The sequence below is a fragment of the Hemitrygon akajei genome, chromosome 30 (assembly GCF_048418815.1).
Source record: "Hemitrygon akajei chromosome 30, sHemAka1.3, whole genome shotgun sequence".
Taxonomy (NCBI): Eukaryota; Metazoa; Chordata; class Chondrichthyes; order Myliobatiformes; family Dasyatidae; genus Hemitrygon; species Hemitrygon akajei.
Window position 1 is genome coordinate 4,385,234 of NC_133153.1, and position 18,797 is coordinate 4,404,030.

The following is an 18,797-nucleotide window of genomic DNA, read 5'->3' on the forward strand; positions in this document are numbered from 1 at the left end:
GTTCATTACATAACACCCAATCCAGTGTAGCTGATCCGCTAACAGGCTCAATAACAAACTGCTCTAAAAATCCATCTCATAGGTATTCAACCAACTCACTCTCTTGAGATCCATTACCAACCTGATTTTCCCAATTACCTGCATGTTAAGATCTCCCATAACATTGCCTTTTTGACACACCTTTTCTATTTCCCGTTGTAATCTGTGGTCCACCTCCCAGCTTCTGTTGGGAGGCCTGTATATAACTGCCATCAGGGTCCTTTTACCTTGCAGTTTCCTCACCCAACCCACAAGGATTCAACACCTTCCGATCCTATGTCACACCTTTCTACTGATTTGAAGCTATTCTTTACCAGCAGAGCCATGCCACCCCCTCTGCCTGCCCTCCTATCCCTCCAATACAACGTGTAACCCAGGACATTCAGCTCCCAAATACAACCATCCTTCAGGCTTGATTCAGTGATGGCCGCAACATCAAACCTGATAACCTGATCATACAAGATCATTCATTATTGCTTATACTCTGTGCATTGAGGTATTTCACTTTTGAGTGCTGTATTTGCTGCCCTTCTTGATTCTGCACCCCTAATACACTGATATTCACCCTGCTGGTTACAATTTTGTCCTATCACCTGCCTGCCCTTCCTGACAGTCTGACAGATGTAAGATGTAAGATGCATTAGTAAGATGCATTATTATTATTGTTATTATTATTATTATTATTATTATTATTATTATTATCACATCAGTAAGATGCAATCTGCTCTGCCATTCAATTATGGCTGATTTATTTCCCATCTCAACCCCATTCTCTTGTCTTCCCCCCATTATGTTTGATGCCCTTACTAATCAAAAACTTATCAACCTCTGCTTTAAGTATACTCAATGACTTAGCCTCCACAGCTGTATGTGGTAATGAGTTCCACCACACTCTGACTAGTTTTATAAAGCTGCAACTTAATTTCCTGACCATTGAACTCAGTGCCTCAACTAATAAAGACCAGCATGGCATTCACTTCCTTTATCACCCTGTCACCTGTGTAGTCACTTTCCAGGAGCTATGGACTTGGACCCCTTGATCTCTCCGTACATCAACACTGTCATTAACTGTGTACCATCCCTTTACATACGATCGCTCATAACGCAACACCTCACACCTGCATGGATTAAGCTCCACCTGCCATGTCTCTGCCCATTTCTGCAACTAATCCACATTCTACTGTATTCTTTGGCAATCACCCGTAACATCACCAAACTCACTAACCCACTCCTGCTCTTCTTCATGCAGGTCGTTCACAAACAGCAGAGGTGCTATGCAATTTTTAGAAGAGTACTATTGTCTGCCCTGCAGAATATGTTGCATTATTTCCACTGAACAGTCAACAATCTTGTTCAGGAAATGGAGATCAAAGAGAAAAGGGCAAAATATAATTACAATTAGAATAATTCACAGATTACAGGAATTTTCAGATAATCACATACTGGCATTCTTCGTGTCTCAGTCTGTCAGTACAGAGACACAAAATAACTCAGCATCTGTGGAGGGGAATAGATAGACCACGTTTCATACTGAGACCCTTCATCGGGACCTGAGTTCCACCAGCATTTTGTGCATGTTGCTGAAGATTTCTAGCATCCGCAAACTCTTTTCTGTTTGAGGCCGTTGCTGCCTTGATTCTGCCTTTGTTACCTGTCTCAGCAACGCACTGTGTGGGAGGAACTCAGTGGGTCAACATTTCGAGTGGAGATGTTCACCTGGACTGGCTTCTGCACCCAGTCTCTCTCCTCCTACTACCCACTTACATCAGGGGTAAGTTACAGTCTATCCATCGGCAGGCTGTTGGGGTGCAGGAGGAAACCAGAACACTCAGGAGCAATCCAGCGAACAGGCAGCAGCAGAGGCTGGGGTGGAAGCCATTGCTGGGCACTACCTGCTGCACCAAAGTGCTGCCCAGTTACAGGAACTGATGTAAGCAACTGCTTTTGTGTGTAGCAGATAATCTACACCAGTATTTGACAGAATCAGCTTTTAAGTAATCCTTTACCTGAGGCAACAGAATCAATACAAGCCCCCTGGTGAAACTTGAGAATTCTAGTTAGGGTATGTTTGGGTTTGGGTTTCTGATCCTCCACAATATTCCACGTGGGAATTTAAACTGGAGGTGGATGTTTTTGTTTGACGTCGAGTTGCGAACTCGACATCATGGATGGAGAGCGTGCTCGGGAGCAGTCTGTCACTGGATTGAACTTGGGAACCTCCGTTCTCGAGCCCGGCGCTGATCTCACTGCGCCACCAGCTGACCATTGTTAGGTTAGAATTAAAACTATTTAATGTCATTTTCCACCCATTTCAAAAGACAATTGGTCAAACATTTTGCAATGGAAATTTCAAGTTAATGCAAACGATTAGCAGCTAAATTAAATTAAATTAATACTTTGATTTTTTCCCCCCACAGCTGCTGGACCACTGAAGTTCCTTTGCTAATAGACTATTGACAAAAGTATTAATTTAGTTTAATGTTTCCCTGTGTGATGCATCTGAAGATAAGATCATGAGATTCCGAAATGTGCATTTACTTCTCAATTCAAACTTAATTGAAGCAATTCATCATACAAACGCTTGACGACACACAAGGAAGATTGAGTTGCATTATTAGTTATCTCGGGACTGTGATGGCTGATGAACTACCACAGATTCTCCAGTCTATTTCCACACTTAACTCCGCATGTAAATGCCACCAGTTCAACGGAAATAATTACTTTAAACACATACTGTACACATCAACTCAAAAGATGAGGGGATTTTCTTTTATTAGAAAGGACATCTTGACAGTATTTTCAGAAGACAACTTTAAAACATTGTATATAGATAAAATTTGAGAAAAAATACAATAATTTGTATCAAATTTAATTACATCTATATTCTATAATCTTCTAATGCAATGAAATTTAGTATTTCTGAAATTCTGAACTGCAGAACTCATTGGGTTTGTCGTGAGAATTTAGAACTCTCTGGTAAAGTGCGCGCTGACCTTCCTTTCAGTAACCCAACATGTACAAAAATCAACTGAAATACATTTACTCTCTTTTTAAACTAAAGGCAAAACAATGTTTTCTAACAAGAATTCCAAAACTCATCTTCACATACAATCTAATCTCTCAATCAAGTATTTGGCAGGTTTAAGGACTTTTTGGCATCCCTCCAGTGTAAGAACTCATCAATGCACCGGCAGTCATGTCGGCACATACTTGCAAGGAAATTAAACATTTGTCCAGGAAAAAAAAGGAAGCCTAATACATTTTAGTTTTGCTCAGATCACAAGCACCAGGAATTAGTAGTGAAGACATAAATAACAATTCCAATAGCAAGTAAGAATGTTTGATTTTCAAAAGCCCTAATATATTGTAAAAAGAGAGGGCAGCAAAGAGCCTAAATATATGGTATATCAGTGAGATCCAAGTAAAATCTAGATTATACAAGCATAGCTCGGACATTTTTGGCTGTTGGCCCATACTCATAAAAGCTACTAAGTGCAATGGCCAAAAAGGGCTTGCTTACGATTCATTTGTGACACCTCCCAGCAATCTATAATAAAACTACTGCTGGGATTCAGCCTGGCCCGACTTCCTGTAGAGACAAAGAGTACATATCGATTTACATAAGGCATCAGCAACCCCTTTCATTTATCTTGCACATGGTCCACAAATAAGTAATAATTTTGTTCTCATTATACCAAAATGGTGGACAGCATGCATCTTGGTTAAGAAACAAACAATGTTCGATTATCAACAAAAAAAGGGGGTTCCATACAGACCACTCTAGCAAGCACATTTCCCCCTATCCTGGTTCTCTGCATTTAGATGTTCAGTGGAGCTGTGGCCATTGGACCTTACAACACCTTCAGGTATCCACGATTTGTCCACACATCGTTCCATGCGTTTCATGATTAGCTCCAACAGAGTCTCCACAACTTTGTTCACATTGGATGCAGTTGCTGCACTGGTTTCAAAATAGGGAAGTCTGTGTAGAAGGCAAGAAACCATTAGCTCGTCACAAACAGAAATACCTACTTCCATTAACCTACTGGTTACAATACAGTGTTCAAATGTGCATATTGCAATGATCAACCATGTTTCAGATCTTAACATCAAACCATAAACTGATTGATACTGTCAATATACATTCAGGATTTAGCATTGCTGACTTGCATCAAAACATTTACTAATCCTTGCAAATGAAAATCAAATATTTGTAGATGCCAGAAATCTTTAATTGGTCAGACAGTGTCTTTGGGAAGAGAAAGTGTCACTTAGGGACCAGTGTCCATAATTCTATTAGCTTCACAATACAATTGAAAAAGAAATAATGTTAAAGGGACTTCTGGCAAGTGGAAGGCTTTTAAAGCTGAGATATAGAGACTTCAGGGCCAGCATATTGCTGTGTATCCAAAGATACCAGCTGCGTGACAGATGCACTGCCACCTGGCTGGTCGGAGGACACACCACATGCCAATCAATATTTGGTGCACTGCCACCTGGCTGGTCGGAGGACACACCACATGCCAATCAATATTTGGTGCACTGCCACCTGGCTGGTCGGAGGACACACCACATGCCAATCAATATTTGGTGCACTGCCACCTGGCTGGTCGGAGGACACACCACATGCCAATCAATATTTGGTGCACTGCCACCTGGCTGGTCGGAGGACACACCACACGGCAATCAACATTTGGTGCACTGCCACCTGGCTGGTCGGAGGACACACCACATGCCAATCAACATTTGGTCCCTCCCAACTAATCAATGCACACCTAAATTATTGGTCACCTTAATTGGATTATCTCACCCAGCCCCATGCTATAAAAGGTGAGACATGTGCCTGGCTCGCTCTCTCTTACAGACCACCTCATTGAAGGTAAGTGCATTGATTTATGTTTGGGAAGGTCTATCGTTTGTCCTGGTAAGGGAGCCGCAGCTATCCAAGGTCAAGGGGGATAGCTGTTGTAGTGCTTTTCCCTTGTTCTTTGTATGTGTAACCGTACCCTGTCCCCACACCGCTTCCTGTGTATTGTAGTTGCTTGTGTTGACCCGACTTCCCCTTGTAAATAAATTCCTTATTATTAAAACTGTGTGTGTCCAGGCCTCTACTATTAAGACTCAAAGAACCAGTTATTTTCCATCACAACATGCTGTTAGAGTGAAGAGCAGGATTAGGGATATGGTATCCATGGAAGCAGTTGAGGCTTCTTCACTAAACAGTTAGATAGATTTTTACACAGTAGGGGAATTAAGTGTTATGGACAAAAGGCAGGCAGATGGAGCTGAGTTTACGGACAGATCAGCCATGACCTTATTGAATGATGGGCCAGGCTCGATGGGCCAGATGGCCTACTCCTGCTCCTATTTCTTATGTTCTTAAGTATTTGTGAAGTGGGGTGCTGTGCGCAATCATAATTGATTGAAAACAGACGTGGAAGCACGGAGGAACATCGGGAAATCTCCAGGAACACCTTCTTCATTGCTGCTGTAAGGTCCGGGACTGCTGGGAAGAACAGGACCCCAGTCCTCGGGGTCGTGTTAATACGCTCAGCAGAGGATGGTGCTCGGAGAAGCTGTGCCGGATGGGGATGGTCGTCGGCTCGGAGGTTCGACGGACTCTGAGTCCGCTGCGGTCAAGTCGCTTTCAGTGTGTGCTGTGTCTGCGAGGCTGAGTCGGGCAGCACCGTAGAAGTCCATAGCGGGGGGTATTTCCTTCTGCCACCGGCGTACGATGGCGAGTCTGTCAGGACCCTGGGGACTTGTGGAAACTGTGTGGTGATTTCTTTTGAACTTATAGCCCCTTAACATCTTTGGACTATTTTTACTGTGCCCATGGTCTGATTTTTTATCAATTATGATATTGTTTGCACTGTTGTAACTATATGTTGTAATTATGTGGTTTTGTGCAGGTCTTGTAGCTTTAGTTTTTGGTCTTGTTTTGTCTGGTGGATTTGGAGCTCCTTTCCGGGGAACGTGCTAAGATGGTAGCGCGATATTAATATGCAGCAGCCTCTCCGGACTCTGGATTGGGGATTGCCAAACGTTATGTGGATTTTCTAGTGTAGTCTGTTTTGTCATATGCTTTTGTGATATCATTCTGGAGGAACGTTGTCTCACTTTTTAACTGCATTGCATTTGTGGTTTCTAAATGACAATAAACTGAATCTGAATATGAAAAGTCTAATCAGGAAATGGAAGGAGGTCTCTGTTTGGTATAGGCCACTGGGATCAAGTGAGTCTCTTGAAAAACATAAGGGATGGAGTTGCACGCTTAAGGAGAAAACTGGGGAGGCAAAAATGGGCTGAGATATTAGCAGATAATATTAAATATCCCATAAATACAGTATATTAAAAGCAAAAGAGAGCTTGGGAGAAAGTAGTTCTTCATGCCGATTGGTGTGTGGAACTACAGGAAATGGATGAACTCGTATAAGAATACTTCTGTCTCTATTTTCTGTGGAGAAGGACAAGGAAACCGGTTGTTCCGGGAAGGGAGGAGTAATATCCTGGAGCATAAAGGAGATGGTGTTAGAGGACTTGAATGACATAAAGGTGGATAAATCCCCAGGGTGTGACCAGGTGTATTGTAGGATGTTACACGAAGCAAGAGAAGTTTGCTGGGACATTGGCAGAGGTATTTGTATATTCGTTAGCCAAGGCTGATGTACCAGAAAACTGGTATATGGTAAAAAATGTTGTAAAATTGATTCAAGAAAGGCAACAGAGATAAGTTAGGGCATTACAAATTAGTGAGTTTTACATCAGTGGCAGAAAGGTTCTCAGATGGGATTCTGAGTGACAGGAATTACTCGTATTTGGAAAGGTAAGCATGAACCCAGATGTTATCAGACTGGCTTACACAAACTCCATGTGGAGTGCACGAGCTTAGGGCAGAAGTCCAGTTGCTGCACCTTTGAGGCAAAGGCACCAACTGTTGCCCCACTTCGTGCTTATAGCCTTGGTAACGGTTGAGGATAACGGTCCTGAAATCTTCCCACATTGTTGACATGAACCTTCCTCGTATATGATATTGGAGCTAATGGCTGACCATGTTAACACTGACACCAGTCATATTAATTGGCATTAACTGTAGCTAATTTGTACCTTAAATATCTTATTTATGCCAGCACAAATGTAGCAAATAATAAAACAAAAAGGTGGTGGCAACAAGTTTCACCTCCACATTTCATAAGTTGTTCCTCCCCCGCCTGGACACTGCTGCTGTCACAGAAACAAATCTGACTCCAGTCAGCTGCAGTACACAGTTTAAGGTGATTCAGTAATCTCACACCAGCACTGACAGACAGTCAGTTTAGGGTCAGCGTCTGGTGAACAGGAATAAAATGTTATTCACTGAGGCCTAAATACTGCCTACCCAGCACAGGCACCAAGTTGGGGAGCAGAGAGTATATAAATCCCCTTCCCATCTACTCCACTCTTCCTCCTGTCAAAATCTCTTCCCTGCAGTCTGATCATATACCCCAATTTTTTGTAAACCTAATTCAGCTTCACTTTTCTAGGTGGTTATGCCCAGTTCTATAACAGGACATCGGTTACGGGATTCGTTGCTTCCCGTGAGCTTCTCTGGAGACACCTGACAGGGAGGAATTCCTTCCACTGACACCCACTCCTCTAATTCTATCACCCTGCAGATGTTCACACTATATTAACACAGAAGATTTGTTTCAAAATAAATTTCAAAGATCATCTTTAACCATTCAGACAGAGGTAACTAGAATGCAGCAAATTCCTCTTTCCAGTAAAGAATGAATATACGCAGTGAAAGAGCTTGAATAAAAACAAAATGTTGGAAAGACTCAGCCAGGAGTGTCTTTAAGGTTAAGGTACATGTTGGTCCTGCATCAGATCCTGATAGGGTGTAGGTATAGTATGTACACTGAAAACCACATCCTCTATGCCCCTTCCGCTCTCTTTCTGCCCCACTCACCTCCTTTCCACCCCATCCCAGCCCCCTGTTACCCAAGTTCTTTCCCTTTCCCCCGCCTGTTCCCTCTGCCTATCATCCCTCCTTTATCTGGTTCCCCTGACCTTCCTTACTCATCAGATTCCAGCACCTGCAGCTTTTTCTGTTTCCAGCCACCACCCTGCAGCTCTGGTCTCCACCCCCACCTGCCCATAATCTGCCTCCTCACCTCCACCTACCTACCACCTGCCAGCTCCTGCCTCATTTGTCCCTCTCCCCACTTTATGCTCTATGCACTCACAGTCCTGACCTATCCCTTTCCTCCACAGATCCTGCCTGACCCGCGGTTTGCTTTTCGCACCAGACTCCAGCATCTGCAGTCTCGTGTGTCTCCAGCCGTGTGTAACGGTAGTTCTGTAAAATTCCTTCTTGCTGTAACAATTCTCAAATACTTTACACGAGACAATCTTGATTCGGCAGTAGACAGAGATGATGTTAGTACAGAAGAACCAGCTCAAACTAAAGCCCATGTTCCAACACCTTCCCGACTTCTGCACCCATGCATTACAGTGCAGAAACTCTGAGCACACCGTACACCCAGGGCAACTCCACGTGGTCCCGCAACCTTACACCAGCGTAACCGGCATGGTCAGCCTGTTTTAATGAGATCCTTTTAACTTATTAACTTTAATGAAAGAAGGGCAGTTAATACTGCTGAATTTTATCTTCAGTTTTATTTAATTCGTTGTTTTAAGCTGTGAAATGTACCTGACAGTACTGAGGCAAGGAGGTGAGCAGACTGTTTTGTGCCCACTCCACCTCACACAGGGAGGCGTGTGGCTCCAAAAGGTCAGTGCTGTTGGAATGTGAGGTTTGCTGGGCAGCCCAGTGTGGCTATACCTCTGCACGTAGGCTGTTATTTCAAACACCATAGTATGAGAGGACCAACCTTTCACTGAGGGTCTAATGATTCTTTTAAGCAGCACAGAGCACCCCACAGACACACCCCAGCATCAATTCAACAATCATTGTCACTACAGCATCAGGCTCCATTTCCCCTCCACATCCTCAATAGCAACTGCCCACCTCCCAGCACCTTGCCATGTAACCTCCTGGGATACGGTATCTCTCTCTTCCCTTCCAATGGTTCACTCGCAGTTCTTCCAATCAGCACTCATAACGAGGTTTATTCAGTTTGGTTCTTATACTTTCCTACTCCTTCCCCTCCCCCACCACCTTATTTTGGCTTCTGTCCCTTCTTTTCCAGTCCTGATGAAGTGTCTCGACCTGAAATATCGTCTGTATATTCCCCTCCACGGATGCTGCCTGACTTGCTGAGTTTCTCCAGCACTTTGTGTGTGGTGCCATAAAATAGCTCCCGAATTTCCTGGGTCTCTGCCTTTAATTCAACATCTCACTCTTACTCAGTCTCCGATATCTCGCACTGTTCCCAGGAAGCTCAAGGTACAGCTTCTCACCTTCTGACTGGACACAATACAACATTAGGGATTCCAAACTATTCCAGCGTGTACCTAGTTCTGGTAGAAGGTCACGTTTGCTCTGAAGTTTCTCTCCTGTAAACATTGGGTGACCTGGGAAACGGAATTGTTACGAGGAGAGGAATAGTAAAGGGACACTGCAGGCTGCTCTGGGACAATGAGACGTGGTGGCAGTGAGATTAGAACATCAAATATCACACTAATTCAAAATGCAAAAGCAAAGCCTCACTCAGAAAATGCTACTTCAAAACATTCACTATCATAAAATTCTTCCCAAGGTCGGTATAATCAGAATGTAATTAGAAAAACAAATATGCTCCCACAGTCACTTCTTGATCAACCTTGCACATGAAAATGTAATACATTTTTGTAAGACAAGATATTGGAGTTGTTGAATTTATAACTAGCTTGGTAGGTGTGTTTATTCAGAGATAAGGTTACAGTTGGAAATAGTTCAGTTATGGTACAGCAAGGTCATGTTTCAATAAATTCTGTAATGCTGATTACTCCTAACATGGTCTCCTTATGGTCACTCAATAAAGCCCCATTCAGAAGTGCTCAGACTCCAGGAACTTGCAGATCCCGTTAAACAGAGATTGCCAAAGCTGCCCTACACAGTTCCCTGCTGACAATGAACCAGGACTTCACAAATCAAAACCCATGTTCAGACACAGACAACAGGCTGGGGCTAAATCAGAAACATGCAAAGTTATTCATACAAGTTATACAAAGTGAGTGTAAGCGTCGGCACGGACTAGAAGGGCCGAGATGGCCTGTTTCCGTGCTGTAATTGTTATATGGTTATATTCACCTAGAAATTCATATGCATGGCACTTCTTTCTAATACATCTGACTACTCATTTTTCCCCTGGAGCAGAGGGCAACTGTGCCCATTTCTGTACTGAACAGGACAGATTTGGTCGTGATTCACTGTCACACGCTGATGTTAGTCAAGCTCAGGACAACAGCGTTCCCTGTGCAATGTGTGAAGGAAGTGAGACTAACAAATTCTCTACACTCATCACTACTATGTCTTCATACACAGTAGTGGGTACGAAGAGTTTCACCTCTTAAGCTCCTTAAGTCCAAGCATCACCAAGCAACTTCTGATCACCCAAGATGCCAAACTGCAGTGCACAACCCAACACCTCACTACTGCCTACCCCCTTCCCACACAGCTCTCCCGCTCGATCCCCCGCCCAGCGTACTTTTGTCCTTGTTAACAGAACAGCAGCTGACTACACCCACCATCATAACCATCTAGCACACCTTTCGAGTGACTCAGAATTGCTATGGAAACCAAGTCTGTAATGCATAAACTGTTTGCCTATCACAAAATATCTGCAGTCACAATTTCAATGAGGGAGAAATCCAAGCATTTGTCAAGATCATGAGTAAGGAGGAACAACATTAAGCTGCTAACCATTCTCTAGTTGAAGGTGCTGCCTATGTTTGGATGCAGGTGTTACATCTCCAAATAAATTTTTTCTTTAACATCTCCTTTACCTTTAACTTCAGTTTGATGACATTAAAACTTCACTCCACTCTCGCTGAGAAAACTACTCTAACCAAGCTCTAGATTCCACAGGGATATGTGCTGCAAACATGTCAAAGTAATAGAATCTGGACACAACAAACATAACAGATGAGCAGTCAGAGATACACACATTGACTACAGCCAATACATCAGAGAGCAACACACATAATGAAAAGTGTGAGAAATGAAAAGGCAGTGATTGCACCTCTGTTGATGTGTTACGCCCAGAAGAACAAATGAAAACATCACAGACTAAAATTGTACTCTGAATTTTACTCACTCATAGTTAGCACAATCTCTTTTTGCTCCATTCTGTACGAAACACAACTTTTTCAGATAATCAAGCTTTCCAGATTTTCATTGCTAATGGACATGAACTTCTTCAAATTCACCCAATTAAAAACCTTCTCCCGAAGCACTGACTCATTATTCCTAGTGATGAGACTGTGGAACATAAGACAGTTTCAGATCTTCTGAGATCTTATGCCGTTAACATGGCCTGAAGATCCTGAGACTCAGTACAGTTAAACTTGCCATTCAAGTCCCTGATCTTTACCTGGAAATTGTTCTTACTCAAGCTTCCTGCAGCATCAATCATTGCTTCATGTGAACTTTGAGATGTAAGATTAGGAAGAGAAGCAGAGGCAAGTTCCTTGCATTGCTTGGACATTGTTAAAGAGCACGACTGACCCCATATCTCAGTGTCACTATTCTGTACCAACACAATGTCCCTCAATTCCAACAACCACCATCGCCGAGAAAGATTATTTTTGTTCCTTTCAAGAACAAATTCTGAGATTTACAGTCTGAGAGAGCATCAGAATCCGGTTTATTATCACTGACATATGTCATGAAATTGGCTGTCCGGCAGCAGTGCAGAGCTATATTGAGCATCTTCCATGTGGCACAGTGGAAGGACTCAACACAATGTCAGCAAAATACTGTACTGTACAACATAGCAGTACATCAGCTCACCGCAGGTCAACAGCACCCACACCGTTATCACAGTACACACACCCATTCCCTCACCTCAGTACATGCTCCCTCACCGTGGCAACCATCCTCACCATGGCAAATATTCCCAACTCAGTTCATTCATTGCTCAGTTTTCAAAAGCTGGTAAACATATTGTAAATTTGCCAGTGGTGGTAGACAAAGTAAGCTGCTCTTTACCCTTCAAATTCCACAATTATTCATCTCTCTTCCAACACTTTATTGTCAACACTGAGAAAACGACCATTTTCACAAAGCCATAGATTATACAGAATGGATAACAGACCACTCAGCATGACTCTTTGACACTGACCAATGGACACCCATCCATATTAATCACTGACCAATCAGTATGACTCTTTGACACTGACCAATGGACACCCATCCATATTAATCACTGACCAATCAGCATGACTCTTCCACACTGACTAGTGGACACCCATCAATATTCAGCCTGTCTCCCAAAATCGTGATTTTTTGTGCCTCAGTAACTCAAGTGTTCATCTTAATGCTTCTTAAATGGTGTTAGTGACCTCGCTTAAACCACTCTCTCTCTAACATTGTCTTCCAGGTACTCACCACACTCTGCGTGAAGAATGTCCCTCTCAGATTCTCTGCAAATCTCTTCAACCTTACCCTAAATCTATGTCCTCATATAGTCAGCATTCAAGATTGAGTTCAATCGTCATTCACCCTTACATGAATTTCTATAAATACAGCCAAATGAGACAGCACTTCTCTCGAGCCAAGGTGCAAAATGCAGTGCCAACGGTCATGCACAGCACATGGTACATGTAGTAAACATGCAGTCACTCAAGCAAAAATCTAACATAGACGATAGATGTGCTTGGCAAGAGCAAGCCTGCAGCAGTCCACAGACAAACACAATCTAGCTCGTCTTCTACTGAGCAAACACTGGAGAGCAGCACTGCTGGGTAGATCCAGTCCCCAATCCAGCATGGACACGACACCGCCACCAGTGCCACTTCTCCAGGGAGGCTGAAACAGGCAACACTGTAGCATGGGGCCTAGTCCACTTCACAGCCTAGGCCATGCAGATCCCCTGATACTGATCTTTCCAATAAACCAGTGGACCAGACTTGTGATCACCAGAAAAGTGTCCAAGACAACTACTTGCTGTTAGCCTACACACTGCCTTTGCACACCGACTCTGACACCATTTTGTAGCAGGCAGCAACATCATCCGCACCAAATCCAGCTCTTCCACCTACGAGCAACTCATTGATAGGGTAGACCTGCAGTTCTTGAGATTCTTAATGTTCAGAAAGGTGCTGTGGTCATAAAAAAAAGACTTTTTATAATAAAAAAAAAGACAAAAACAGCTTTGGTAGGCCCCAAAGAGGCCGGTGTGTCTGAGCATGCCACCATCTTACCAGAAGAAAGACATAAACATAAATAATTTTTACAGGAAGAACAGAATTAGAGCAAAACAATGTCAACTTTCCATGTATTTCATGGGTATTCCAAACAGTAATGGCCCCAGCACTGATCCTCGCATGACACCACTTGCAGAAACAATCTTCCACCATCAGACTCTGTCTTATATTTCCAAGCCAATTTTGAATCCACTTTGCCAACATGCCCTGGATCCCTTCAGCCCTCACCTGGTCTGCTCCCTTCCAATGAAGGGCCTTAACCTGAAATGTCAACTGCCCATTTCCCTCCATTGATACTTCTTGACTCCACTGAGATCGTCCAGCTCCAATGTCTGATCTGTTACTTCAGCAGCAATCTACTCCCATCTCCCATAGCTGTCTGGGATAAATCCCCATTATAGGAAGGACATCCAGGCTTTGGAGAGGATACAGAAGAGGTTTACCATGATGCTGCCTGGATTAGAGGGCATGTGCAATAATGAGAAGTTTGACAAACTTGGGTTGTTTTCTCTGGAGCAGCAGAGAATGAGGGGAGATCCAACAGAGGTTTACAAGATTATGAGTGGCTCATATAGATTAGACAGAAAATCTTTTTTCCAAGGGTTGAAATGTCTAATACCAGAAGGCATGCATTTAAGGAGAGAGGGGGAATTTCAAAAGGAGATGTGAGGGGCAAATTGTTGTTGCTTTGAGTGGTGGGTGTCTGGAGTGCATTGCCTGGGGGTGATGGTAAAAGCAGAAACATTAGGGAGATTTAAAAGATGTCTAGATAGGCACATGAATGTGAGAAAAATGGAAGGGTATGGATATTGTGTAGGCAGAAGAGAATAGTTTAGTTAGCCATTTGATAACTAATTTTATTGGTACAGCACAATGTTATGGGCTGAAGGGCCTGTTCCTGTGCTATACTGTCAATGTTCTATTTAACTTTTCACCCTGACAGGAAGTTGCTTACCTTGAATGCTCACAGGCTCTTCTTTGAAAGTGAAAATGTCAACTTGCAATCTACCTTTGTCAGATCGTCCCTGAAACCGGCCTTCCTCCTCACCCCACTCCCCTATAGTTTAGACCTTTAACACTGATGATCCTTTTCTTTATCCATAACTGTCTATATTTCAAGGTGGTTATGTTCACAATCTTCAAATCAGATAATGCACATGGAGGCAGTAGTACATATATTATCGAACAGCAGACTTCAAAGTGCACAGAGGAATTCCTGTGAAGGATGAAATTAAGCAAAGCAACTCCCAACATTTCAAGAAGGTCTTGCAACCAAATCAGAGAAGCAAGATGAAGTGATGTTCTGCACTCAGACCAGTAACAGGAAAACAGGCACACAACCCAAGAGCAGCGCAGAGGAGAGTGAACTTTCAACATCAACATTTAAGAATGCAATATTCGCAAAACTTTTATTTAACAAACCATACATTTAGTATTGGCACAGAACACATTAAAATCCTTCTAATTACATAGCTAATAATAAATTACTGCCCTGTCTGGGCCAGAAACACTCAAATCTTCCATGTAAATTCTATGGAGAAGCAACAGTCTGCAGTACTTTGTAAGAGTATTAGAAAAGAACAATGATGAAGCATCTCAGGTTTATGATCACTGACTTGATGTTTTGAATTTGGTTGTTTTGCAGCAGCATTACAGTGCAAGACATAAATAAATTGTGCAAAAGAGGTACAGTGAAGTAGTGATCAGAGACATTCAGAAGTTACATGGCCAAGCTGTTCCTAAAACACTGAGTGTTTATCTTTGGACTCCTGTGCCTTCTGCCTGATGGTGGTACTAAGAGAGTATGCCCCAAGTGGTGAGGGATCTTAATGATAGATCCAATTTTCTTCAGGCACCTTCATTTGAAGATGCCCTTCATTGTGGGAGGGTTGTGTCTATGATGGAGCTGGTACAACTCTCTACAGCCTCCTGCGAGCCTGCTCATGCCATGTGGTGATTCAACCAGTCAGAAAATTCACCACAGTACACCTGTGGAAATTTGCAGGAGTCTTTGGTGAGATTAAACTCAAACTCCTAATGAAGTAGAGCTGCTGGTGTGCCTTCTCGTGATTGCATCAACGTGTTGGGCCCAGGATAGATCCTCTGAAGTTGCTCACCCTTTCACAACCCTGTGACATGGGTGTCCTAGTACATGACTCGGAGGGTTGGTAAGCAGATATATCAGCTAATGAGGAAAGCTAACAGGAAGGCGGTATTTATTGGTGGAGGAACTAAACACTTCAAAGGTAACTTGTATTCCATTTCTATCGGCCTCTGTGGGGAGCACACCTGAGCATGTGTTCATACACCAAAGGCAGGTCTGAAGGCCACTGGAATAGGGGCATTGTCTAGTGAGTGAAGTGTTGGACAGACCAGCTTGGATCTGGCTAAGTCTGTACAAATGAGAGGACACCCGACTAAAGACTGCAAAGACCCTAAGGGGTGTTGACAGGATGTTGACGGAGAGGACGTTGACATTTGTGGCAGAACCTATACCCTGGTGGGGGGGGGGGGGGGCTCTGTTTATTAGCAAGGGGTCATCAGTTTTTGAAAGAAATGTGTTCTCTCGAATGGTTGCAACCCACTTCCGCATAGGACAATGGAAGTAGTCTGAATCTTTCTGGTTGGATAATTAATAAAGACAGTGACAGAATGCAGAGTTGAGGGGATAATCACTCAACGTGAACTTATTACGTGGCAGAACAACTCAGGGGCCAGGTGGCTCCTACTCCAAGTCTCTACATGACTTTAACAAGGTGAAGTACACCCTACTCCCAAGATACACAACACCGCAACACCACCATCATGCTACACAGCTAAAACTTTATGCACCTACCTAAAGTGATCTGCACATGGAGGATCTACAGTAATTGATCAGGAAGGGTGACAAAGGCTCCGAGGGAGAGAGAGGAGAATGGGGTTGAGAGAGAAAACAAATCAGCTATGCCTAAATAGTAGAGTAGACTCAATGACCTGAACTGTCCAATACTGCTCCTATATTTTATGGTCCAACTTCCTACAACCCAAAACTCTTTTGTTCCCACTGTTCCAGTGCAGTTCCTAGAATTTGTCTGCAAACATTAAAAGGAATACATCTGACTCTCACACACAGAGGAAGAACTGTTCCATTGTAATCTCACACTTCGCTGTTTAACCTGTTACTGCTTCCTCCGCTGTTATACAGAGCAGCCACCGTCTCCATCTCCTCCACTGCACTGGTGATCTCTACATCACCACCCGCTTAGGCTACAGAAATTCACCCCAACAGAATTCACCACTCACCACCCGCTTAGGCTACAGAAATTCACCCCAACAGAATTCACAACTCACCACCCGCTTAGGCTACAGAAATTCACCCCAACAGAATTCACAACTCACCACCCGCTTAGGCTACAGAAATTCACCCCAACAGAATTCGCAACTCACCACCCGCTTAGGCTACAGAAATTCACCCCAACAGAATTCACAACTCACCACCCGCTTAGGCTACAGAAATTCACCCCAACAGAATTCACAACTCACCACCCGCTTAGGCTACAGAAATTCACCCCAACAGAATTCACAATTCACCACCCGCTTAGGCTACAGAAATTCACCCCAACAGAATTCGCAACTCACCACCCGCTTAGGCTACAGAAATTCACCCCAACAGAATTCGCAACTCACCACCTGCTTAGGCTACAGAAATTCACCCCAACAGAATTCACAACTCACCACCTGCTTAGGCTACAGAAATTCACCCCAACAGAATTCGCAACTCACCACCTGCTTAGGCTACAGAAATTCACCCCAACAGAATTCACAACTCACCACCTGCTTAGGCTACAGAAATTCACCCCAACAGAATTCACAACTCACCACCTGCTTAGGCTACAGAAATTCACCCCAACAGAATTCACAACTCACCACCTGCTTAGGCTACAGAAATTCACCCCAACAGAATTCACAACTCACCACCCGCTTAGGCTACAGAAATTCACCCCAACAGAATTCACAACTCACCACCTGCTTAGGCTACAGAAATTCACCCCAACAGAATTCACCACTCACCATCCAAAAGGTTGACATTTAGCATAAAATTGAATTTTACAGAGATCATGTGAACAAATATGGAAATAAACAGAGGATAAACTCATTTCTACAGTGCAGATGATGCAGCTTCAGATCTGTGATCCAGACCAGTTCTTAAGGATGACTGATGGGGTGAAGCTGGGGGAAGGGTCACCTGCATCCAATAAGATGCAGGTGTAACTCACAACCTTATCACTAACCTAACCAAACATACTCACCCATATTTCTCTGCCAACTCCTTTGCATCCTCTTCCTTTACAGCTCTCTGGTCCTCTAGGTCACATTTATTTCCACATAATACAATATCCGGGTTTTCACAGTATGCATGCATCTGAAGCTGACCTAGAAATAAATGAAAGAATCATAACTACAGTCAATCATTTTGCAGTGGAAAGGGAACCATTCTATCCATCAGATTACCCATTGCATCAGAGGCCAGTAAACCAAAAGTGAATTCCAACATTAATGCTCTTGGGTCAAAAAAGTCAGCTCCTTGAGGGAAATAAAAGGAGAATTTGAATACAAGATACCACAATGGCTTCAAAGCATTTCTCTTCCCAAAATAAAAAGTAGTGAGGTGATCTAATTTGAAAGTTAACTGCACATCAGCAAGAGACGTGCATCGTCTGTCGAGGGCTAGTTTTGTTAGGTCTGTACAGTGCATTCCACTTCACCAGCAGGCATCTGGAGATCTTCACTCTCTGTGTCCAAGCTATCGTGCAGGTGCCCCAGCCAGGGACTGATATTCTTCAGCAGAAACATGGGCTTATCTACGGTGGGGTCTTACTCACAAGCAATCCTTCACAGAAGAGTCCTCTGATTTTAATCAATTCAAGACCTTGCACTACAGTGAATCCAATGTCAAACACCTGAAGCACTTGCACCAAGAGCTGTTCACATGGTACAGTATGACTTCCCTGGGACATGGGGCACAGAGAGTGCAAGCCTAGGCTTTTGGGAGTGTCCATGCGGCACACAATGCTGCAACCAGTTCAAATCTTCTCAATGCGTTAGGTCCTCCTGCCTTTCATACAAAGTGCACCAAAGTAACAGAAACAAGCTGGAGGCAAGTCTCATATTTCACTAGAGCACATTTCAATCATTTGTGGACAAATTTAAACTCCCCAAATGTCTCTGGCTTCCCTTGTTTATTAAATTCCCACAAAATCTGAAATCCCAGAATGATTCCTACTCCCTTGTACTGTAAGACAACCTCAGCTGTGAAAACTGCTGGTTAGCTCTGGGGATGTGAGGTTGGAATGGGGGGGGTACAGTTCTGGGGATGTGAGGTTGGAATGGGGGGGTACAGTTCTGGGGATGTGAGGTTGGAATGG

General features: G+C 43.4%; 1 protein-coding gene across 5 annotated transcripts in view; it reads right to left on the reverse strand.

Moving 5' to 3' along the window:
* Nucleotides 1–2,794: 2,794 nt before the first annotated feature.
* rab27a (RAB27A, member RAS oncogene family) overlaps nucleotides 2,795–18,797 on the reverse strand; it is a 203,220-nt gene continuing 187,217 nt past the window's right edge. For all 5 annotated transcript variants that reach the window (XM_073032874.1, XM_073032876.1, XM_073032878.1 and 2 more), the window contains 2 exons: nucleotides 17,682–17,805; nucleotides 2,795–4,021 (listed from right to left, as the gene is read on the reverse strand). In XM_073032874.1, the coding sequence (XP_072888975.1) occupies nucleotides 3,820–4,021; nucleotides 17,682–17,805 (326 nt within the window). In that variant the 3' untranslated portion in view covers nucleotides 2,795–3,819. The remainder of the gene's footprint in view (nucleotides 4,022–17,681; nucleotides 17,806–18,797) is intronic.